This window comes from Seriola lalandi, unplaced genomic scaffold, assembly GCF_002814215.2.
Source record: "Seriola lalandi dorsalis isolate HSWRI2012SDOR001 ecotype SW California unplaced genomic scaffold, Sedor1 jcf7180002054663, whole genome shotgun sequence".
NCBI lineage: Eukaryota > Metazoa > Chordata > Actinopteri > Carangiformes > Carangidae > Seriola > Seriola lalandi.
The window spans coordinates 480,886-507,170 of record NW_019525216.1 but is presented as its reverse complement, the minus strand read 5'-3'; the positions used below and the strand labels follow the sequence as shown (position 1 = coordinate 507,170).

Genomic DNA, 26,285 nt, shown 5'->3' with positions numbered 1-26,285 from the left:
GGGGGTTGGGGGGTCTAATGAAGATTCAGCATCAATTTACTGCTCCACATTACTTTCTCCATACTAAATCAAGACAAAAGTACCAAAAAATGAAAAGTGAGCTGAAAAAACTCAAGTAGACAAGAGAATCTGTACGCTACATTGGTTAAAATTAAAACTGACTGAAAAATGATTTTAACAGCCAAAGACTGCAGGAGAAGCTGTTATATCACATTTTTTTCACTTTAAGGATTTCATCTTTGCCTCCAGTCATAGTCTGCCATTATGTTTTGCTTTTTACACTTACACATGCACGCACGCACGCACGCACACACACACACAAATCATGACGCGGTGTAGGTTATAAATTCAAGCCACGCTGGAAGTCTTCTCAATTCTTCAGCTGCGGCATAAATAGAGTGTATACAAAACCTAAATACTGTGAGGCATTGATGGTATGCAAGTGTCCTAACAGAGCCTCAAGTGTCAAATGTCAACTTTATAATGAGAAAATTTAATCAAAACACGAATAAACTAGAGAAGTTTGAACCAAACTGCCAAGAGGATAACACAAAAAAATCTCTGCAGATTTAAAAGAATCAACCGCAAATGGAAACACGCAGGAGGGCGAAATCTGCATCTCAAAGTCCACCAGGAGTCTTACCGGTGTTGAGCGTGCCTGTGATGAGTCTGAACAGGTACTGTGCGAACTTGAAGATCTCCCGCTTGCACCTTTTCCTGCAGCTCATCTTTGCTCCTTGGGGAAGGGGGCTTTAAAAAGGTCAGCACTAAAGGAGGACTCTGATTTCTGGGTTAAAAAAAAAAAAAAAAAAAAATCCAGTGATGCCTTTTACTTTGACAAAGTCCAACGACAAGGCAAGAGTCCTCTTCTTCTCTTCTCCACTCCTCTGGCTGTGTCAGCGTGGCCCTTGTGTTTGCGTGTGGCTGGAGTGATGATCATGAGTGAGTGGAAAGCAGCGAGGGGGACTCGTCTTGCGCGCGTGTGGCTGAGTGTATATATGTATCCGGGCTCCTCTGTTGCGCAGCTCCAGGGTAAGGCTGTCTGATCAACACAGGGATGTTGTGTGCTCTCTTGTCAGGTCATTAATATTTGCTTACCGGCGGTTTACCTCCTGCTCTCTGGGGAAGGTGGGGGGACTTCTCTCAGTCTCTTTTTCCTTCCTCCAACACTCAATCCTCCTCTTATGACTTTTCCTGCAACTCCTCTGAGCAAACACTCTCCTGTTCTTCCTCTGTGTTACTACAGACTTTTGGCTTCACAATACAGTGGTTATCCAATCAGTCTCTCCCTCTGTCAGACACAAACAAACACACACTCCCACACTTGATCTCGTAGTGCGCCTGCTGCTCGCTCTACTCAGCACCATCTGTGGATGTTTTACCCTCACTGACGGTTGCCATGGAGGTGTGGCCTGATTGGCCCGAGAGGAGGAGGAGGAGAAGAAGAAGAAGAGAGATAGAAAGCACATGAGGAGGAGGAGGAGTAGGAGAGAAATAAAGGAGAATTAAGGGGAAAGTGTCCACCTCAATGAATCAGCAATGACAGTACATTATGGGCCTGGCGCATGATGCGTAACTGAACGTTAAAACAATAAGTGACAGTAATGGACTGTGTTAATGGCACACCGTAGGCTCTTGAGACACAGATAAGGGAAGTAGTTGAGGGAATGACAAATACACTGTAAAAATAAAATGTAATGAGACAGAAGGAGGGTAGAGAGAAAAGCAGTGGAGCCCAGGTGGGTGAGATTTCTTAAAATAAAATGTCAAGGTCAGTATTAATGACTGGCAGGCTACACCCAGCGTCTGTGATGACATTAGGACCAGCCAAGTGCATCATCTTCTCCACTAATTAGCCCACTCAGTACCTCAATTGCACTCATCTATCAATGCCAAACCCTCCCATCTGAAAAGCGTGTCATTAACTCAAACCTTTAACTGTTTCCAGTCGTTTTGCTGGGGTGATTCTGCTCAGGAAAACACTGACAGGCGTTTTTTCTTCTCTCTCATTATTACACGTCCATCCGGCTGACAGCTGCAGGTATGAAATAAGATTGGCCTTAAATCTTCTACGAAACAGGGTTGAAATTCTACAGGTCACTTGACAAGAGAGAGGCAGGTCTATTTTGGTGAATCCCGCTCTGTGTAGAGTATCTGCAGACTCTGACCTTGGCGTTCTCGTCAGTGTGTTATGCGAGCACACGCGCACGCACGCACGTGCGCGCGCACACACACACACACACACACACATACACACACACACACACACACACTTTGGATTGTTCAACAGGCAGGAAGTGAATAAAAAGTGTGCTTGATTTCAAGGTCTTGAAGCATCATGTGAAACTTCTTACTGGGTCAGAGCAGCACAGAGAACTAGTACAGTGTCTCAATTAGGTGAATAATTTACAAGGTACCTGTGGGGCGTAGCAGTGCCTTTGTGACATGACTTGCTTCCATAAACCTTGACAGGGGACATGACAGACCAATCTAAATGAACATGCACTTTCAGAATAGTTTTTCAGTTGTTCCTTGTTAAAAAAAGGAGACGCTTTTTAATTGGCTTTTCCATAAGCACTTCCCCCCTCACTTACTGTTGCTGTGTCTGTTAAACTTTCTGTTACATGCAGGTTGCAATGAGAAACTGAGAAGATTTAGGGTCAACATTCTTGGTAATTTCTTTAAAAAACTGGGCCCCTGATTTGAGAAAGTGATAAAACCAGGGTTATTAGTCCTAGGGGGGACTGGTGATTTTGCGAGCTAAAATGATGACTGTTGCTAACATATTTTAACTAATTATGATTATGATTAGTTTCACAAGCTGGAGGAAAACTGTGTGCAGTTTACTAGCTTTAAACAAGAAACTAAATTGGTCTTATATGGTCTAAATGTGTACTGGATATCATGCTAAGACAGTAAGGCTTAAGCTGAAAAGTTAGCATCCCCAGCTGAGGATGCATGGAAAAAGTATTTTGTACTATAGGTTAGAGCTGGTTAGCCCTAGTATTACTTACAGTACAATGTTAAACAGGAAAATTTAAGATCAGTTATTTTAACTCATGAAATGCTGCTCGACTTTGTGAAGTGATGCTTTTAAGAGCCTGACAACTAGAATGCTGTGAAGCTTCTTAAGCCATAATCACATGTTCAAGTCTCTCTTTTAAGGATATGGCAGCTACAGTTGTTGCTACAGACAGCTCTCCACATGGAGAAACACTCCGGATACACGTGCGAATCCCCAAGTGTGCATTTGTGTCCGCGTCTGTACATACATGCTTGCGGACCTGCATTAAGTCCATATTTTGCAAGCCCCACCCACTCTCTGACCCCCTGAGAACGCTTAACATCTGTGCAACTCCATCACCTGTCACCTAGCCCCTGGTTTCCACTTCTAGCCATGTTTCCGATAAACAAATGCACCCCCCGAAGTCTGCAATTTCCGTATAGGCGCCGGAGAGTAGCTACACTGGAGTATTTTCAGGTCACACAATGCAAACTCGTCTAAGTGTCTTAGACAAAATGAGTTCAGTGAGGTTTGTGATCTCACTATTTCTGAAGTGGACAGATGGCCTGCGGCTCACGCTATTGGCAAACTAACACTGACCAAAACAACATCATTCAGGAACACTGTGTCACTGGTAAACACTGCACTTAACTAACTGTCTTTTTTTTTTTTTTCTTCTCCCTACAAGCAAGTCACAGATCACTCCAAAGGCCCCCCGATCCCCTTATTGAGTGTGAGGCGTGATGTGTGGAACAAATCACCACATTCCAAGTCCATATACAGTCAGGAAAAACTCTCGACATGAGTCATGTTTACCTTAATGAGTATGGTCAAGGCTAAAAGTGATATGGAGGCTGAGGTCAATGCAAACATGAATGCTGAAAAATGTGGATGGGTTTAAGACAAAGCATGTGCACGTGAGAACAGAGAAGGGTCATAATTTTAACAGTTACATGACGGCACAGAAGTCACCTCAAATGTTTTGGCAGAGCTGTCCCTAAATAAACAGATGTAAGTCAATGTATTTGACCATTAATTTTGGAATAATAAAAAGTATGTGAAGCAATGGTAATACCTCATGTTGATCAAGAATTGAAACATCTAATCAAAGTTTTTCAATGGAAAAAAACAGCCACAAAAATCTTGAATCTTGTTCCGCTAAATAAAAAATAAAAAAATAAAAAAATCTCAGGCCAATATAAATGCCCTTTAAGTCTCCAGTACAAGAAACCCAATCTTATGTTATACCAAACTATCTGCAGCCTTTGGGTTCCTCTTCAAACACTATCTTCTTCAACTGAAAATAATCATGTTCACTTCAACAGCAAAGACAGATATAACCACTGAGCATCAAAGTATTGTGCAAGTAATTGTAGCCTTGACACAGAATGATTTGGCTTGACACTCTGTTCTTAAGTACCCTTGAGTCTACCAGAGGAGTTTACATGATGAAGTGTGGACTGATTTCACCTCTGTTCCTTGCAGAGAGGGAGCTAAAATCAAAGTTGTGCAAGTTGTGTGCAACATTGTTATAATATTAACAGTGTTGATTTGGCTGCACAACCTCTTTGAAGTTGGGCTCAGAGTGAGAAGGTGCTTCAGGTGGTTTATCTTGCAACATTTTACAAGCAAAAAATATAATAGCATAGCAAATTATAAACCATGTTTTGCTTGAGCACAAAAGTTTTAAATCAGAGTCTAAGGTGTAGCTGTGAATTACCCCGAAAATTTACCCATCTGAATTTCCTATGTCACCTAAAATATAAAGTCCCAAAGAAACTTTTCTTTCCTTGCAGACTTTGATGAAACATGGGCTTTTCATGTACCACCCTGCAGCAATGACAGGAGTAACATGAAATAGGCTCCACTCAGGGAGAGGTTGACAGATATATTGATCCATCTAGAAAACACTGACTGCAGGTGCCCGTGGGTGAGAGCCACCATTACCACCAAGAGCTCCCCCCCCACCCACCCACCGTGTTAAAGCAGCTCGGTCTGCTGGAAAACTGCAGGGAGTAGCTTGTCATCCAACATGGGGGCACAATTTACAACCGTAAGATTTCCACTGCGAGATACATGCATGCCAAACAGCAGTGAATCATCTGACATGCAAGATAGGAAATCATAAATTTACACAGACGCTGGTTCCACTGTGTCACAGAGCGCAGTGTGAAAGTGCATGATACATCTCCATCAGGGGCAGGTCAGAAAGTGGGAGCTTTGGGGAAAGTGGCCACTAAATTGAACATCAAGAGCTGAGCCACAATCTATAAAGTACCCGTCTGCAGTGGAGTGTGCTTCACTGCACTGCATAAGTGCTCCACCTACTCACCTTAGGCTGCTTGACAATATCCAGAAAAAGGTTCTGAAAGTTGTTTTAGTGGATCAGGACACTCTGTTGTCAGATGGCCATCCATGTCAGGTTGGTACAATATACTAAAGGACGCATCTAAATAATTCAAATTAGGATTTCTTGTCAGGTTTATGCACCTAGAGTGTTTCATTTTTAGGGTTGTGATTGTATTTTCTAATTAATATCAATTAGTTTTTTATAAAATAATACTTCCACTATTTGCATCATGTGAGAAGCTGACATGAAAAATGAATGGAGATGATTAAACTGTTATTTCCACCAAGAGACAAAACAAGAAACCTCATTAACAGCGGAGCTGCAGAGGCCTGCCTCGTCGAACCCTGCAGGTGCAGAATCAGCAGTGTAATGTCTTCCAGTACACGAACATATCGCTGAATGCCAGCATGCACACAGATGAGCAATATCTGCAGTGCTCAGTACCAACAGTCGGCTTAAAGGAGTTTTGGTAAACAAAGCACAACGCCAGCACACCATCAGCGCATTATGAGAACATCTACGGGAACGGACGTCAAAGTAAACAACAACTTTGCCGAGGAACTACAAAGAAAGCACAGAACTTTCATGTATTAATTTGATGACAGGGATACGGCTCCAGCTTTTTCTTTCCCAATCCGATGCAAGCACCTTCTTTCTCCCAAACTCACTGCATGGAACTCATTACAATAATTTGTAATGTGAGGTAACATGAGGACAGGGCGTCACTAACACGCTGTGACTGAATGAATGCAACTCAGAGCTGAAACCCTGAATTTTATAATGACACTGAAAAAGAAACTGCAATGTGGTTTGGCAAATACCTGATGAGCTTAATACAGTGTAAACTGGTGCATCCCCACCTGCAAATGCTACATCACTGCGTAATATCCAGTTTAAGTGCAGAACATAATACCTGGGGTTATTGTATTAATCTTAACATATATTATATGGCTCAACTTTTCATTATAGATTAATCCTACAATTATTTTCTGGACAAATTGATGACTCGGTCGGTCTATAAAGTATCAGGAAATTGTGAAAAATGTCAATTACCATTTCTCAGAGCACAGGGTGATGTCTTTAAATTCATTGCCATGTCTGACCAATGAAACCATTAGATTTCAAAAACATTATAAAACAGAGTGGTGGCTTCATTTTACATTAAGAGACTATGCTTCACTTCGCTTAAAACATATGAAAAAAAAATTTCAGAGTGTTTTCAGACGAATTTCCACCTTTGCTCCATGGGTGCTGAGTGTAAATTGTTTATTTAGCGGTTCAGAACAAAAGCAACACTCGTGATCACAGAGGAAAACCAAGCGCCACCGTTTACTATAAAATCACGCAGTAAAACAAAAGCTTATCAACATGAGTCACCACACCACAACAAAGGACATTCTGCTGAGTACAGAGAAAGCAGTGAGGAGACTCTTAACTGCAGTATCAGTTGTGTTTACTGGTTTATATAGGAATAAATCCTCAGAGACTTCCTGCATAAACATTCACACATTCCCACTGCAGTTGATTTCAACAGTACGAGGAGAAATAACTGGAAACAGTAGATATACTGTAGACTCAGGGTGATGCATTCAGTTTCAAATTGAACAGTTATGTCTGGGCTCTCTGCCCAGAATCGCTCACTGAATACACAATTTCATGAGCCTCAAAAATAAGGTGGTAATGTGATGCATCATTGCCAAACATGCACAATGACAGCAATATGGGACATCTTCACAGCAGAGGCAGGCAGTCATGGAGGAAAATATTACAGAAATAAATAAAAAGAAAATCTTGAGAAAATGTAGAGAATGTGCTTTAGCAATGATCTCTGAATCCATATCCACTTCAACAGTGGCACTAAAAAAAAAACGACATCAAATGCTGCAAGATGAAATTAAACACATTTTTCAGCACTTGGGCTTAAATGACTGTATTATAATGACTTTATCAACATTTAAGTACAGCCTTAAAAAGAAATCAACTTGTAAAGGAACACATTAGTCAGCTGTGGGGCTTCTCATTTATGTCTCATACTTTCTGTCAGAGTGAACCCAATTAAGTCAAGGCAATGCACCTCTCTCTTCTAAACATGAAGCTTATAGTTTGGCTCAGAGGTATGATGTGGCTGCCAAAGTATAAAAATGCTGAATTGATGTAAACGTCCACTGTGTGAAACCTCACTAGCCTTTTAGTTATTTATTAAATTTTGATGTCATTGGTCCAAAATGTAAAACTATGGTTTTCCAGACTACATGGCTTCAAACATTGAGACTGGATTGTGCAACCAGAGGAGAATAAAGAGAGGCGCCCTGCCTCAGGAGATGCAGGACACTCTGAAGCTATCAAGCCAAACGGCTGCTATAGTAACCTTTATGGGGAGATGAAGCACACAGATGCTGCCATTAGGAAAAAGGTTAGCCAATTTGTTAAGAGAATATTTGGAAGAAAAAAAAACAACAATGTCTGGGGAGGCCTTTGACTCTAGTGATGACAAACAGCCCCATGAAACACAGGATTAATGCTGCATCTTCCTCAGCAGATAAAAGGTATCATTCTGGGAATTAATGTGAAGGCTGAACTCGCATCAAAGCAAAAGTGGCTTCTTGTTTGAGCCTGTCTGGGCTTCAAACAGTGTGAGCACCAACAACTAATCACTGAGTAGTGATAGATAAATCGCTCCTCCTTGCTGACCCTCATTTCTCTTTAATCTGCTGATTATTTTCTCAATTAAGCATTTCTTTCCTATAAAATGTCTGGAAATGGTGAAAACAAAGCCTGTTTTGACGTTTCCAAATTGCTTGTTTTTTTCCCAACCAAAAGTCTAAATAATTAAAAATATTCAGATAAGCATTATCCACACCCAAAAAAAAAGCAGCAAATCCTCAAATTTAAGAACGTGGAATCAGCAAATGATAACAATAGTTTACAGTGGTACAATGAATTTTCTTTCTTTCGTTTGATTAATAGTTTCTGTTTCAATATTAATACATTATACACATAAATGAATAAAAGATGAAACAGACAGAAGTGGCTCTGATATAATGTGGTCTGCAGTGTAGAGAACAGATGTATGTAAACGAAGTGCTACTCTTAAGTGTGCTGTTGATAGGTGTGCAGTTTCAGCAATAAATAATGATGCTTCGTTCGAAAGGCAGAAAAGACCATTAAGTTTAAATCATTAGAGGATTAATGAAGCTGAGGTGCCTCGAAGAAAGCAATCTCAGCTTAAACCCTTGCATTAATTTGCTGATAAATATAGGACATTATCACTGAGCTATTCAGCTTGATTTTTAGTGATTATAGCATTTTGTGGAAATCTGATTTTGCTTTGTAGATGTATAGCACAGTGTATGACGCATATATGAGAGTTTACCTCTACTCGAACACTTCAAGGTTCCACACATGAGAGAAAACGCCTTCAGACACTAATGGGCTTTTGTCTTCTTTGAGAGAAAAGCTGCTGGGAAGAACTGTTCTCAGTCGAGTAAAGCAATTCAGTGCTTTTCTGAAACATAAGGTTAACAGAAGCTGTGACAATACAGGGTGTCACTGCAGATAAGACCCAGGTCGATATCTGAGGACAATAATGAATTGCTTATGACATCAGTGTAATAATGTTAGCACAACTGCTCCCTTAGGACTCTGCAGAAAAGCATATGGGATGCCTCTTCACATTAAATCCATTTTCCTGCTTTGTATGCACTTTACAGGCCACTCCGATCTAGTGTGTATTTTCTGCATTACAACAGAGTGATGGATTGTCATACTGAACATATGGCAGGTTCAACTTCGAGCTCTGCCTAAAAGCGTATCACAATGCCCAGTGCAGTCAGTCTTCCCCCGACATTCATTACCATTCTTTAGAATTAGGCAGAGCTCGTTTTGAAAAGGTCATTACGGAAAACTGATTTAATCCCGTTCATTATAATTCTGCTGATGGGCTACTTCACTACAGTGCAGTGAAACCTGAAATGCTATCTCGCTTTTCTTTCCTGGTGAGGACAACACTGTCCTGTATATCTCTATCACTACTCCTCCACGGGCGACGTTTTATCTGCACTGAAGTATCTGGCCGGGGCTATTTGGGGAGATGAAGGCTCTCGAACAAGACACTGATAACGGTGACTCGCTTTGTATGTTCATTCACAAACAGCTGAGAAGGGGTCTGTAATGGAAAACTCTTATTTTCAGAGAAACTTTAGCCCCTAACAGAATGAACCTCGGCTTCAGAGATGAATGCTTTATTTCTTCCCACTTACATTTTAATTGCAGGCTCAGAAATGGTAAAATTGACTTCTAGCTCCTTTTCAAGGGGTATTAGGTCTTTTATTAATGCCTGCTGACAAAAGCTACTTTCACACTGCAAGCCTTAATGCTCAGTGCTGATGTATTGTTGAGATCTGTTTTTTTTTTTTTTTTTACCACACATTACGATTTCAGTATGACCAGTATCTAATACCAATCTGAAAAGGTTACATGCACAAAATCGGATAAAAATGCTTCCTTTGTTGAAATCTTTAGATGTTTGAACCAATCCCAAAGGCTCTTAAGGTTACATTGAGTTTGCAGGCACATTCACCTGTGATCCTGTTCAGCCATTTCTTTTGATATGCTTTCAAACAGACCGGTTATGATAGCCGCTTTGAATTTTGCTTGAAGCCTTTTCTCAAAATCCTTATGAGGTCTAACACCTCATTATCCCTCCACTGAACAATGTCCTTCATGCTTACCTACTAGTACTGCCAACAGAGTGTATGCTACACCGCCACTATAGGATCACATCAAATAAAGTGCTGGAGGGATATAAAAGTTGTATGAATTCTAATATGACTTCTTACAGCATACATCAGATTGCCAGTGTATCAGATTCGGGGCCACAAATCAAAGTCAGAATCATTGCGATGCTTTTTTTCTTCATACTGTCATTAAAAATACTCTCTAATACAATACAAAATGTGATCCAGTCTGGTGTGGACCATGCACCTTCACTTGCATTTTGCACAGTTGTAAAGGCAGTTCTCCACCTCCGGCTCTGAACCAAAGACGTTTCTGCCGACATCGGTTTGCGGTGCATGTGACCTCCTGAGTAATTGGTGGGCTTAACAAACAGCAAAGGCTGTATACCTTATAATGTGAGGGCAAAGAAGTTAATGCATAGGGCCACCTCAGCACTAATGGTGAGCACCATGCAAAACACTAAACAGAATGAATACAGCTGTACTCTTGAAGGAGCTAAGTGCTTGTGCAATCACTGTCTTTTATGTGATCTACATACTGTATAATGGTGTAGCCAGAGCCAATTTCAGCCACCTGGCACACATTATACAACTACTAGGGGGTGAAACAGAGAGAGAAGCCTAATATTATTGATGGGATGCAAATGTACAGGACTGAAACCAGGTTTGTGAGTCCACTAGAGTTGAGACAGGTAGCCAATTAATTCATTATTAGTATACTGAAAATCATGACTGCTGTCCAGATAACAATCAACAATCTGGGACAGTGCAGTGGGCATTTTTCAGCAATTTCTGACAACTTTAAGTTGTTCAGTCTTTGCCTATCTTTACCAATTCAAAAAAAATAAATTTCAGGGGCATTGTGGGAGTTTTTATTGCACATCTGCCTAAGCATATTTCTGACACTGAAGGGTGGTGAGAGCAGGAAAGAGAATGACAAATGAGGAAAGAAGAGGGAAATCAAATTATATGTATGTAATGAACATATCCAGCCCAGGGACAGTATTGAACTACATCCTCTCTACCTCAGCCTCATTGCTCAGTTTGATTGAGTGAGGGGTCAGCATTCGCTTTCACAGAGAGCAAAAACAATAATGATGGGGAAAGCGTCAGTCCTGCATATTTGCTGTTGCTCAGGCCGGCCGGGTCTTTAAATATGATGGCACACTAAAGGCACAGACATCATGAATCTCAAACTATTTTGCAGGTGACTGAATGGGGAAAAGAGAGCAGAGTATGTCACCAGGGAAATGTAGATGGCATTTAAACTATGGGTTTATGCTGTGGAGTGCTGCTCCCGTTTGAAATGGAGTTGGTCCATTATTGAATGTCAAGGTAATATCTCAGTTTTTTTATGTCACACGTCTGAGCAAGACCATTCCTGTTCAGTTATCAATTTATTGGTCACAATTAGGACATATTATGAGGAGCACCAGGTCTTGTTAAGGTCATCGGCCAATTCCTCTCAATGTGCTTTTGTATTTATTTCAAAGACGGATATCACGCAACTGGAATCTTGTTTGGAAATAATCACAAGCTAGCGCACACAAAAAATTGATATGAATGATATAAAAAGGGCAACACACTGAACTGCAGCCTGTCTCGGCTGACTCCTAAATCTGGCTTGAGAGTTACATTTTTACACAAAAAACACAAAAACAATGCATTTCTATACCTCAAGACTAACAATGTGATGAGTTGTAATACACGAGAACATAGCTTTATCTCCATATTTTCTTTTCCAGCTCAGGAAATGCTAAAAAAATAAAAAAATAAATAAAAATGTAGCAAATAGTGTGGAATTAATCACAGAATTTCTAGGGCATTTATCTTGATATGCTGGCCAGGTACTCAGCATACAGATCAGAGGCTGCATAAAGCAACTTTTCCTCAGAGAAACACAAACATCACATTCTCTCATGATTTAAATATGCTCGTTTTAAATACTGTTACGATACATTTTCAAATCAACTGCACCACTCTTGTTGTATATGGTAATCATATGGGAGCTGGTTATGTAAATCTCTCTGTGTGGGAGCCAATCGGCCTTCTTTCAATCTCTCAGGAGCGCTGAATGTGAGGCTAAGCAGAGCCAATAAGGGGGTAGAGTCCTTGTTAACACAATGATGAAAGCCAAGAAAGACCACTGTACATGCACAAGATTTATATCATCTCATGCGCAGCCAAGAAAATGTTGTCCCTGTTTTATTTGACTACTTTCCCCCTTGTAAAGTCCTTGAAATTTTTTCCACAAAACCTGAAAAGATAGACTGAACATCTGGGGAGTTTGAACATTAATCCTGACACTGTAAATCATTGATAAGAGCTATAGTGTGCTGGAGCAAATTCACCAAGGCCACCTTTAGTTGGTTCACTAATAATGTGGCAGAAGTAGCCCTGAGCTTTGATGCTGGGAAGAAAAAATACGAGGCAGGACATTGGGTTTACTGCTGTGTGGCTGCGTTTTATTCCATGATTCAGAGCTAAACCACAAAGGTCCACTAACTGCCATTGTTATGGACCATGCAGAGACTGTAGCAACTGAGGGAGCACTTACAAAGTAGTGAAGGCAGAATTACACAGCAGAACATAGATCAAAACTCTACCAGACTGAATCTGACAGGACAAGTCAGGGTCAACAACAGCTGCAGTACTGCTAATTACAATATCATCTCAATACTCCATTTTAACAAGGCCAAGGTTCAAGGTTGAGTTAAGGTTGTTGGCACAGCTAAAAGTGAACATCAACAAAGCTAACATACTTGCAATGACAGCATTCACAATCTTAACATGCTAACGTTTGTTAATTAATAAGAAAGTAAAGCTGAAACTACTAAAACATTAAAAACTAATGACATGCAAACTGTAAAAAAAAAAAAAAAAAAAAAAAAAGCAGACAGGTGCTTGAACAATGGCTTCCAAGAGAGATGCTAATTGTTTAGTTTTTTTCTTCAGTTAGCTCATGAGATCTTTCTAATAGGCCAGTAAGTACCATAATGGGATTATTAGTTATAGTTTTTTTAAAATCTCAAAACCTTTTAAATCATCATTACTGAACGCAAAATGTTAATCAATCTTAATTCAGTTAATTCATTATCATTAGCTGTGCTCAGCTAATGTAAATGTAAATATTCAAACTCACAGCAATGTTAAACCCAAACAGACAGAAAATATTTTACAGTGTTATAATTGAAATGGCATTTAAGACTGAAAAAATCCCTGATAAGCTCCACATGTAACAGTAATCAAAATGGAAGGGCCACTATGTACAGTAGCTGTGGGTTTAAATAACCTTGCTCAATATTCAAATCAAAGTTGCTGTTATACCATTACTAAAGTCACTCAGAGTCCCCAAGGAACAATTAGGATTTGGCGTACGGTTGTGTGTATTATTAAGTAGCCCCGAGCAAAGACATTCTAAGCCAATCAAAGTGCCATCTCCCACTACTGTGGGAGCATTACCTTACTCTGTAACACCAGCCGACAAATCCCTCACAGGAACAATCTCCAGCATCTTCGTTGTTTTGAAGATGGTGAAAAAAATTCCATGCTAGTGTCATCCTTTCATAGAAATGTCATTATACAAATGCATCAACTATAAGTTGTTCCTCGAAAAAAAGATTACTCCAGGGCTCAAATAACATTTAAACAACTGTGCATTTGTACAGGCTGTGTAGTGGAGAGCTGGGATGTGGCAGGAGAGAAATATACTGCAGTGAAAATATGACACGCTCATCCTATCAGCAAACTTTTAATTCACTTATTCTGCAGCTACACATGAAGGCTTCCTTTGAACCTTTTAACACTAGGGGCAGTGAGGGCACAGCACTCTCTAGCAATTCTCTCTAGCAAAAAGCTATTTACTGAATGACTGCCTTGAAGATGAGAAAAATAAAACAACTTAGTCGCTGCCATGGGAATGGGCAAATTACACTCACCACCATGCAGTACAAATGATCATTGGCACTGTAATTACTGGGAGGCCATCATGTTTGAAATTCATCAGTAGAAGTGGATTGCCAGTAAGCACTCCTAGAATTACAAGGAAATGCATCACAAGGGGATTAAGTGGTGGGCTAATGTGTTCTGTTTTAGAAAAAGGTGCCATTCCCTCAAGAAACGGTTCTTGGGGGGGAAAAAAAAAAAAAAAACACTCCATGTTTCTTTGTTGTGGATCACTCAGTACTGTTTGCAGGAGTTTGGATATATGGCTGATGTACTGAACGTTATTAATATAAACATACTAGCTGATGACGTAACAGTCTCTTTTAATAATTTAAGATGCTGAACATTTTGCACCAGTCCAGCCCTGTACACTACAGTGCGTGCGAGTGTGTAATGAACAAGCAGTATTACTCCAAAATAGGAGTTACTTAAGCAGGTTCGATGATGTCAAACAAACACACAGCAAGAACTCACGCCAACAATTTATTCTGGCGAATGACTCTGTTAGTGTTGAGATGGAGTTGACTGTCATAACAAAGCATATATTGTGCCATGCTAAAAAGCTCAGCAGGCCAGCTGAGAGCCTTCTCTTTTCCATGACCTCATTTTGTTTGGTTTCTTGCAGGAGGCCTGGTGTGGTTTGTTGACCTAATTTCTGCAGGGTGCTCGTCTGCTGATGGACCGACATGCACAAACTAAGGCTGTTACTTAAGGAGGATAGGCCTCGTCCACTGGGAGCACTGATACTCCTGGTCCGGCCCCCCCACCCCCTCAACTAAGAATAAATGGGGCTGGTGCTATTAGTGCAGAAGCAAATATGGAGGTTGCTCTTAATGTGTTTGCTGCATGGGTGACACATTCCCTGCCTTGTTCTCTGTGAAAGTGAGAAAAACCTAGAAGTGCTATTAAGTGCTTTGGGTCAGGGCTACCAAAGGGATAGTCAGACACCAATTTCCTGCTGTACAGTGAGAAAGGGAGTTCTTTGTTGACAGCTTTAGAAACTGATGAATTGTATTTCAGTCTGACTGTTGGACATTCAGTATAGTTTAAACTATATGTCCAATAAATGGCTATCATTTAATTTTTTATAATATTACCAGTCATTTCAATACTGATACCAAAATGCTATATCCTGCAGCACTTCACCTTACACGAACATGAACACGTTTTTCCTATAAAACCCTTTTTAGCCACACTACTTCTATAACATTGGTCAGTCCACCACTTTGGTCCTTACTGAAACACCTTTACAACTTACAATATTGGATGGATTACATGGTAGTTTTGTACAGACATTCATGGTTCCCTGAGGATGAACCCTACTTACTTTGTGGTTCCCCACGCTTTTACTCTAGTGTCACCATTGGGGTCACATTTGTGGTTTTTATATAGAGAACTATTCCAGGGGTTGCCATGATATTAGTACAGACATTCATGTTCCACTAAGGCTGAGTTGTAATCACTATGGTGAATTCTTTTCTGATTTCATCAGATCACCAAAATCTAAATCAGTTCATATTTGAGTCCAAGTGAGCTTTTGTGCTAAATTTGAAGGGATTCCCTCGAGGCATTCCTTAGACATCATGTTCACAAGGTCAAAAAGATGTTTTGTGAGGTCACCGCGACCTTGACCTTTGACCACCAGATTCTAATCAGTTTATCCTTGAGCCCAAGTAAACGTTTGGGCCAAGTTTGAAGAAATTCCTTCAAGGATAAGATATCACGTTCACGAGAATACTTAATGCCTCCGGCCACAGCCGTTGCTAAAGCAAAGGCATATAAAGTATTGAACCCTAGCATAACCAGCCCTAAGCAATGTAAGCCCAGCCCTATGCTTTCATAAAGGGAATTGGTGTAATATATCATAGTACATTACTGAACTATGGACTTTGTCGTTCTTGTTATTCATGTTTCGGTAAAGGCTAATATAAGGCGTATTGCTGTCTTTTAGTTACTGTTTAACATGTCCAGGTACATGAGAGCAGCTGCGGTAGAGTCCAGTCCGTTGAACAGATTTCTGCTTGTGTCTCAGAGGAGCAGATTCTTCATTCTGATGCAGCCTGCCAGAATCAAGCTGCAAAATGTAACTTTCCTCTGCCATTTCGGACAAAGCTTCCACCTTCAGCCATCTGTCTCCGTCTCTGTCTCTATTCCAGTATGTACACTGTTCTTATCTATTCCTTCCACCGTTTCTCCTGCTAATTACTCTAGCCTTTCTCTCTCCTCTTCTCCATTGTCTCAAATGTCTTTCTCACCATCTTCTCTTCTTCACCTTCCACCTTGTATCTGCTCAGATATCCCTCTTGGCTGCAGTGATCTGCACTGCTGGGCTTGAAAGGTTGCTTCCACTCTCACAGAATCTAATCTTGCTTACAGCCTCAACTGCAGGATATTGGCATCACCGGCACATAAAAAGGCAAAACTTGGAGAGTATTCAAATGGCAGCAGCATTAAATCCCCCAGAAGGCAGGAATTACTCTCTAAAAGCCTCCCAGAGTGAGATTTTTATTTCAATGGCATTGCTCACTTAAAAAGTCTGCCGTTTTACATTATAACAACTTGTGCTTTAGTTTCGCCCGCATACTTTGTAGGCTCTTGCTAAACTTTTACAAATTCAAGTCCAACAACAGGAAAGAGCTTTGCATTTGTATGAGTGTGTAGATCAGTGTACTGGACAGATAGAGGTGAGTCACACAGGCCAGCTTATCTCTCTTCTACTACCGAGGGTGGTGATTTGCCTTCCTAATGAGTCTGCAAAGTTAACGTCATTTAATTATTCATTTATGGCCTGACAGGGGTGCATAGCACATACAGTATGTATTGTTAAACAGAGAGAGCTACAATTAAAGCTTAACCAAGGTACAAACAAATGTACCACACCATACCATGCTCTTGTGTAATGACTATATCCTGTTATGAATACTGAATGAAGATTACAGCAGCCAGAACTTTAACTTCCTAACGGACTGTTTTTACTACAGTATGACTGCCACTCATTTGACATCATGATCTCATTTAGCAAGGATGTAAATGTCAAATAGCTTCCTGCCATAGAATCTCTTTTAGCTGGTGTCTTAACACAAAGGAAATTAAAACTCTAACAGCCAGACAGTTAATTCTGGGGTTTTAAGTAATATTAGCTAGTGCACCTTTAAATTTGCCAAATTAGCTTATTAAATAAAAAATAATAAATATTGGACATTCATTTGAATCCTGCTGCTTGTTAGCCACGGTAGCTGATTAGAACAATATAATCAATCTACCATTCTGCACAGCTTTGATACAATGTGATTAAAACATGTCATTGTCGAACTAAATAAGGTCAAAATCACAGAAAGAATTTGCTAATGCCAATCAAACAGCATTGCCTATCACATTTAATGCAGTAAAACTATCCAAACTAATCCAAAATTACAATCTGCTTGAAAATGTAAATCACAAAATGACATGTCCACAGAAGAATGATGACATTTTTCTATTGTGTAATCATGAGACATTGTCTAATCCAAAAACAGGCATTTAAGTAGAAAGAATTGCAATACTGTCATTTGGGACCAATCTGCAGACAGGCGCAGTGTTGGACCGCAGCTTCTCTGGGATGCTCCCAGTAGGACTTCAATCTTATTTCTGTTTCTTCCCACAGTGACAGGTTGTTTCAGCCATCTGGGACAGCACCCACACCTTGTGTTACACTTGTCGCAAACATGTCATATGACATGTTTTGTCATACTGCATAATGCTGCATTAGAGTCAAGGTTAGGTTTTATAATAGACTGTGTGAGGGATGTGCTGAGTTGATCTCTACCATTGCCTGTCAAAGCGAGGTTTTCACTGACCAAATTAGCAACAAAAAGCTTGGACCTCGGCATCAGTTTTACTTTATTGGGAACTCACTACACCATTGACATCAGATTTACAGTTGATATTCTGAATTTGTGTTGCTTAATTTTCTGCTTATGTTCTTCAATTTATTCCAAACAGCTGCTCTTGCTGCAGGAAACAAAAAATGTAATTTTCTGTGCGAAAGATTTTTTTCAAAGCCAACTGATTAGAAAAGATAAGTCAAAATTTCATGGACGGGGTATAGATTTTACATCTGCTGTGTTATATTGATTGGGAAAATGTGGATTAATGTACAACACTACTTGACTTTAAACATCCAGAAATACCTAATTCCCTGAGATGCTTATCTTTCATGTTGAACATTAAACACATCATGCCTTATTAGATGCTATCTCAGGGGGAAATATAAATGAACTTGCATGGTCTTTCAGGCCTGGAAAAGAACCTCTGCCTGCTGCATGGTAGCTGCCTGACAAACAAGCAAGGGAGATAAATTAGACCATGACAGGGACAGGTGTGTTAAAACCGAGTGACACAGACGCAAGAAAGTCATATCTGCCTTGCAGCAGCCAGAGGCTTACGAGGTTTCACTGTACCGAGTATCAATCAAGAGGCCTATTTATAGAGGGCCCAGGCCGCTGCTAGAATACAAACACTTGACTGAAGTAGGTTACAGGAATACGACTGTATCACCGGCAGACATGAAGAGAAAGGAGGACATGTGAGGAAAAGAAGGTAGCCAGGTTAAGAATAAGCAGCTGATGATTAATTACATTAACAACTTCGGTTTACAATGATACATGACAGAGAACAGAACCAAATGACACTCACTGACATTCACTATTTTTATCATTTGCTTATATTATCAAAGTAGTTGCCAATTCTTTTATTGCTGATCAACTAAGAGATTAATCAAATAATCGTTTCAGCTCTACATCGGTGTTAATCAAAAATCCCACAAAAAATGACTTGTTTTTGCCTCTGATATATTTTAGAGGCAGAAAACTCTCTCTGGAACATGTGATGTTTCTTTGTCTTCTAGTTAACTGAAAACCTTTGGTGCAGATCTGTTTGTTGAACAAAACAGCTCAAAAGAGTCTGTGGAAAAACACCTGCATGTGGTAACAGATGCATCTTTAATGATGTGTAGAATGAATTCCTGGTATAGCTTAGACAAAAGAACCTGGCTCGGTTACAACAATGACCAGTGCACACGTCACGTGTTGAACCACCCGGCATCTCAGTTAGCTGTATCCAATTGACAGGGTGGAGTGTGAGTGTTATTGTCTGTCAACAGGCTACTTTAAGGTGTTTTACAAACAACATGGTTCGCTGGGGTCGCCTATTCTCAGACTAATCCCTTGCTGTTAGCTGCTAATCCCTGTTTATCAACAGAGGGGTGCGGGTCGTGGCCAAGTCTGAGAAACAGAACGCCAGGCTCACTGTTGTGTGACATAATGGAAAGTGCTTCTTCAATAATGTGTGCTTCGGCTGGGTGATATTTGAGCCATTTATAGAATTAGGGAGAGTATTAACTGTATGCATTAACTGAATTGCACAATGATGAGCGGAAACCTTTTGTGCAAAGCACTGATGACTATAAACATAGACAAATACCAATTTTAATACTAATAAAAATATACCAAAAGGCCATATATCCTGGTGTGTGATATAAAAAGACATGTCAAACAATAACAACTAACGTCAATCACACCTGATGCTCAGCAAATGAAATATATGCAAGAGACATGCAGAGATGCAATATGTGAAACATGCTTGCCACTGCACTTAAAACAAATTCACTACCGTCATCCCTGAGCGCAAAGGTTGTAAACAGCGTGTAGTATTTTCTCTCTGACTGTCACCAGCACTAGCTAATGCTATGATTAAGATTAATGTCAGGAAGGTGTCACTGTTGGATCCTTTCCTCCTCATTCTCCAGCAGCCGTTTTAACAACATATGAATCAAACGAATGACAACAGTAGGACATGTCTGCATCTCAGCCAGCCAGCAGTCCCTGGGCAATCGCTCTTCTTCCCCTCTCCTCAGAACTGAGAGGCTGCATGCTGCCTCAACTTCCCTTCTAATCCATCATTGACTTTTCCCATTTCCACCTTGGATCTACTGTGGCCTGCACTCTTGACCAAGTGGGAAAATAGATTAAAACAGAAAGGAAGTTGGTTTACTGAGGGTTGTTTGGAATCAAGTTGGTTTAGTGATTTGGCTTAAAGCTACAGGCCAATTTAGATTTCTCATCCAAATAATTCTGCCAACTATATCAGTTAGTTAGTTAGTTATACTCATGAAGGACATACACCCAGGACTCTCTTAATGATGTTTAATATGTTCCTCCTGTTCATTGTGACTTGCTCAAGTTTGTAAAAGGGCCTTTTAGCGGTGCTTCTCAACACGATATCAAAGTGTTGGAGGTGGTGTCACACTGTGAGCAAATTCTCAGCAATTAAATTCAAATTAATGAGGAGAGGCTTTAGGATTTAGACGTGACAGTGAAAAAAAAGTGTTTAAAGTGTGTCGAATTAAAAAGTATTTTTTTTTTTGTTTTTAGTCTGACAACAAAATGGATTTAGAAACACGTGCAGCATATTGAACTTACAACTTCCTCATGGGGATTCATTACTGTTGACTTGGTCAAAATGGAAGTAAAACAATTTCCCTGGCCATTTCTGCGCTCTTTCAAGGACATGACCCTGGAATGCAGTCTCAAGCTGGTGAGATTCTGCTGCTTTTCCTTCAATAGGTAAAGCTGTGGAGAACAACGGACATATAGGTGTATATGTGTGTATAAGGAGAAACTGGGAAACAGCTACATCCGGATTGCATGTCCAAGGCTTTGTTGATCTGGCAGATCTGTGAGGAAAGTATTTGCTCGAGAGTGTAAAGGTGTACCGGCTGAGACTGGAATTAAATGGCAATGCACTGTGGATTTTCCCCTGAGAATTATGTTGTCTTTGGGTGAAATACCTATGTGTTTCAACACTACAGTAAAATCTTACATGTGCTACAATATCCACTGACAAAGAAAACCATGTAAAAATCCATGTGAAAACCATGGAAGCTAATCAGACAGCTCTCTATCATGTCTCAGCATCTGCTGAAAATGCATCTGAGGAGAAAAATGGAGCAAGTTATGGAACAAATTCCCTAAAGTGAAAATCCCACATAAGTGGTATTTGCTTCTAATGAAGATTGATATGCTCTACTCCGAGTCTTGAATGTCCAATCATAAAGGAGAATGCCAGTTGAGCGTCCACATTCACATTTCCCTATCGTCATATCTTAATATTGTGCTGTGCCATTATTAGCCAAGACCCATATCCAAGCTGTAGTGAGTGCATGTGGGGCCACTGAATTACTACTGCAGTGCAGGCATTCAGAGAATTTATGACAGCATCACTACTTGAGTGTTAAAAGATGTGATGTATTCAGGGGGGTGTTATCTTGCAGGGTTTTTGTATTGGATTATACTGAAGTGTATTGGTGGTGATATTTTGCCTACTCTGTATGGTATACAGTCAAAATTAAATATGATAAAGCTGGGTAAACAACTGCACCATGCTGCATTATTAAGAGACAACATTTGTCATCTTAAAACGGCCCACAGGCTGAGTATTTTTCTTTTGGTGTTGTTTGTTTTGTTTTTTTTGTTTGTTTTTTTTTTAAAGCACTGCTGCAGCAAATTATATACCTGCCTGAACAATGGTTCATTCTCCGAGCAGAAAAAAATCACTCATTTAAATTTATCACCATTTAAATTGGCAAAATTCAACATTATTTTTAAGGCACTGCTCTGAATGCAGCAAACAGTGCATCAGCTTAGTCATCAATTTATTCTGTAGCTTGCTGCCCTCTCCTGGCAGTAAAGATGAGGTACAATGATGGATTTCTACCGTGAGTTGTCTATGATACAAGTATCAGAATTTCTACTGATAAATTGTAAAAGCAGTGTCACAAATTGTTAAAACAAATCTTAAGAAATTAAAAATAAACATTTACATACACATTTACATTTTACATAAGATGAATGTAACAGGAAATGTGTTGTGGTCTCCCATATTGAGTAAAAGTCCAGTTTCTTCTCTGTAGCCTTTGTTAAACAGCCGTTACCACTAATGAACTGGTTAAATACAAATGCAATGCACAAACAGGCTCAAAAACTAAGGGACATACAGTACTTTACGTCGTCTGTCTCCTCCGTGGATAAAACAACTGACCCATTTGAGTGCGTCACAGAGACAGCAGGGATTTGTAAAGCACTCTCTCAGAGCAGACGTCTGTCCTGAGGACACAACATGGTGCATGTGTATTTCTAGAAATACCTGCTTTAGTGATCACGCTCATTTTCTGGAGGCTGCTCCAACATCCGGAGGGTACTATCGCCACCTGGCAGGTTTATAGTGTGATCATCTGCGTGCTGGGAGGTTATTCTGGGCCACACCAGGGGATAATATTATTAGTTTGAGACGCCAACTAATGACGAGAACACCTACGACTAAAACATATGCTAGGAAGAGAGGATTCAAAACCAAATGATCTGTTTGATTATTATTACTGTGTGTTTTAAAAAAAGACATTACACAATGGAAAACTTAGGGGAAGGTTGGAAATTCCACTGCAATGCCCCTGTAAAGTCATTGCCTTTCGTAATGCTGGATATCACTGTGCTCCAGTTTCAGCTACCTCAAGCTAAAACTTAAAGCAATATTAAAATGAAGCCTGCCCCGGGATGAAGGCAGCAAGTTTCCAATTGAAAAAAGAAGCAGTGAAAAGAATGAAAGTCTAAACAAAGGCTTTGTCTAATTCAAATGTGGCTGACAGAAACACCTGGGTCCTGGTTTGGCTCCAGCTGTGGACGCCAGCTTGCATGTTAGTACAGGGGTAGATTCAAATGACAACAGCGCAGGTACACACACACACACACACACACACACACACACACACACAAGCACATTGAGGCCAACTGAAGGCTAAGTACAAGAAGAAACAACACTGATTATGTGATCTAGAAGCCACAGCTGCCCCACGGACATGAGTGTAATCATTACAAAATGAGAAAAGCTTTCCGTTTCTATAAGAGGTGAATATGCATAATCACTCACTAACTTCTGTTATTCATGACTAAAACAGTTGTTTTGGAGCCCCTCTGTTGTTGTTTTTCCCCTGCAGAAAAATCTTCACTGCAGACGTCATTTCGGAATCCCTACGGTGACATTCATGATTGTTTAATAGCATCTTAAATCATACCCCAACACAAACCATTTGTCTTAACGCCTGACAAGCCACATCAGTGTGGGACATTACAAAAAGCTCCAGGTTTTATGGTTATGCTTGACATGTTGCTGAGATATAAAACAAACATAGGAATTAAGGAAGTGTAACTAATAAACAGCAACAACGGAGGCTGATGCGGAAGGAAACCGAACACCCACTCTGCCATGACATCAAGATGTAACAGAAACAGAAAAACCTGTTTTCTCATCACCACTACCTCTAGAAAACTAAAATGTATGTCACTAAATTAGAGACAAAAAAAGTCAAAATAAAAGTCTTGTTTATTTCAACATCTGACAGAGTTCTCAAAATCTGAATTTTAAAAATAAAACAAACAATAAAACCCCCATAAAAATGTGAATTGAAATAATTTCCTAATATGAGACAGGAGGCTTAATCCATGCTTGAATGTATCTAAATGTGATACAGTGTAACAGTGTTTGCCAGTGACAGGCCAGCGTTTTTTCTCTGTACAGTATTTTAGTGCCCGTTTCAGTGGCAAGAAATTTAGCTATAAATCCTATTTCATAAGGCTATATGGCCACAGTAAATATATAACCTGAGAAGTAATCAATACTGATCTAGGTTCAAAGTGAATTAATTTACTTGAGCTGTCGACTTGGACTCATGGTGCAATGCCTCTTGATCATTTTTCATTCCAGTAAAATCATAAATTCTGGCGCGAAAGCACGACTGATCAATACCACATTAATATGTTTTAAGTGTAGTTGATAGCCGGAGCGGGATTTGGATCGTACACCCGATGGCTTCTGTTCCATGTTGTGAGGTCAGAGGTCAGTCAAAAAGTGCAGTTAACAGAGTTTCTTAAAAATCCAATGTCAAATGTGTGTAATTAGTTTACACACATTTGTTTCTGCAGTGCTCTATAAGTGCCTGATGTATTTATTCTATTCCCTAGACATGTATTTGAAACCGACGCTTCCTTGACTTTCCAGTTCTGATACGAGCTTCCTCCTGAACATGTTTTAGGTAACTTTTTTGTTTGCTGGATTGATTTTCAGTGCAGTAAATGCTGTTTTTCCATGGTTTTTGTATAATAAATAATGCTGAAAGTATGTGACAAATACATTATCAAAGCTACATTCATTGATTGCCCTAGGCATAAAATAGTCAAATTCACCAGGTACTGGCCTGTTGATAATCCTTTATATAGCAAAAATGCCTTAAAGCCTTAAAAACATTTTCTTTTCTTCTGAACATGTTGATATTTAACTAGTGCTGGCTTTACAATCACCTCCACTTTTTGAACGGAAAGAATTTGAACTACACACAGTCCTAAAAACAAAGCTGCTGCTAGTCTTATTAGTCTTAGATTACAGATTAGTTATCAGTACATAGGGATAATAATTGATCTTGCTTTCATATACTATAGAATGCTACTTTTGTTCATTAGTTTTACACTTTAAATGTCAAGGTACCCTATTTTTATTACTTAAAAGTCACCAGACACAAGCTCTAGCCAAACCAATTCACTGTTGTTCATTTTCAGTAATTGTATTTAATGGGGTAGTCTCCTGAGATCTTTTTCTCCAACACGAGAATGCGAAATACAACTCAACTAGACTAAACTAAGTAGTTGACAAATCATCTACTAATGATAATTAATCACAGTTCATACCCATGAAATAAATACCCTAGGATCTGTGTAGTGCATATCTGTAGCTGTAAATCTGAGGGGTGTGTGTGTGTGTGTGTGTGTGTGTGTGTGTGTGTGTGTGTGTGTGTGTGTGTGTGTGTGTTGGGGGGGGGTACCTTTGGGTTTTGGAGAGGCCCAGGTAATGATGCGCCGCACAAGACAGCAGTTGAGCAGGACTTTCTTGGAGAAGCCGTGGTCTTTACGGAGGTGCTGCAGATCCTCCCTCCACTGGGTCCTCTTGGTTGGTGTAAACATGGCTCCAAGTTCACTATTGTGAAATATAGTGAGCCATTATTTCCAAGGACTCTAAATAAATTCTATGCAGAAATGGGCCTAATTATTTGGGGCTGTAAGACTGCAGTAAATATGATTGTATAGTGTAACAGAGCCGTGATTATTATTAGCCTCATAATTCAAATGATGACCTCTTAACTGCCTCTGGGAAACAAACATAAATAGCTGCAGCCACTGCAGTACGCTCAACACTGTCAGAAGTTAAAGCAATACACTTGAGTACATATGCAAATTTGGAATGTTTTTTTTTTTGCCCCGAGTTATGCATGGCCATAATGAAATGCAAGACATTTCAACTTGCCCTTTTGGAACTAGGAAATGCTTTTCTAATGTCTCCTGAGTTGTTGTTTAAAGAAGGACTAGGGATGGTGAAAGCAAATGCACCGAGCAGATTGTCTCACAGCAAACCAGCCTGCAATGATCCATTGCTTACAATAAGCCTCACACTAATAGATTTTCAAATTAAACCAGAAAACATCCCAATTGTCTCCACATAATCATCCCGGAGTAAAACAAACAACATTTTATGACTATAATAAATAAAACATGACCGAGCGATACCCTACCTCAGTCAGTACTAAGGTTACAATCCCCTTGAAGGTCCCATTTCAAGAGCAAAAGTTTCAAACATCAACACATCAACACATCACAGATCATTCAGCTGCTCTGACTGAAGGGACTTGTAGTTTGCTCTACGAATCACAATTTTATATCCTTCATTGCACAAAAAATTGGGGTCCAATGTGAAGGCTAACTGCTATCAAATGTCCCTCTGGCCATCAGCTTACCTTGCAGGCTAAAACACGGTGTGCACGCTCTCTCTGCTTCCTCAGTCTGCAAGTGATCCTCAGGTTTCACACAAGCACTTTCCCTTTCCTAAGCTGATCAACAGAGTGTGAAAGGGGGTGGGAGGAGGAGGAGGAGGAAGAGGAGAGCGAGGACCGCTCTGTGAAGCAGAGACAGTGAATTAGTGAGAGAGAGAGAGAGAGAGAGAGAGAGAGAGAGAATAGCTGGGAGACACTGTGGCTTCTGTTTCAAGTTAAAGGACCATACATGTGTTTAACTCCAGTAGCAGAGGAAGCAGACTGTCAAAGAAGCTGGTGGCTCTGCCGTCACACAGGCGCCCTTTGATCATCCTCCTTGAGCCACATAAAAACAAACACACA

At 40.0% G+C, this 26,285-nt stretch overlaps 1 protein-coding gene across 2 annotated transcripts in view; it reads right to left on the bottom strand.

The window, feature by feature from the left end:
• The window catches only part of kcnip4a (potassium voltage-gated channel interacting protein 4a), a 119,882-nt gene extending 93,897 nt beyond the window's left edge, over positions 1-25,985 (bottom strand). Inside the window, exons 1-2 of one of the 2 annotated variants that reach the window (XM_087177917.1) lie at positions 25,908-25,985; positions 24,942-25,093 (exon numbers count right to left, since the gene is read on the bottom strand). In XM_087177917.1, the coding sequence (XP_087034043.1) occupies positions 24,942-25,080 (139 nt within the window). In that variant the 5' untranslated portion in view covers positions 25,081-25,093; positions 25,908-25,985. Of the gene's footprint in view, positions 1-643; positions 1,338-24,941; positions 25,094-25,907 lie in introns of those variants that run through there. The other variant, XM_023421067.2, reaches the window with a different exon arrangement.
• Positions 25,986-26,285: the final 300 nt, after the last annotated feature.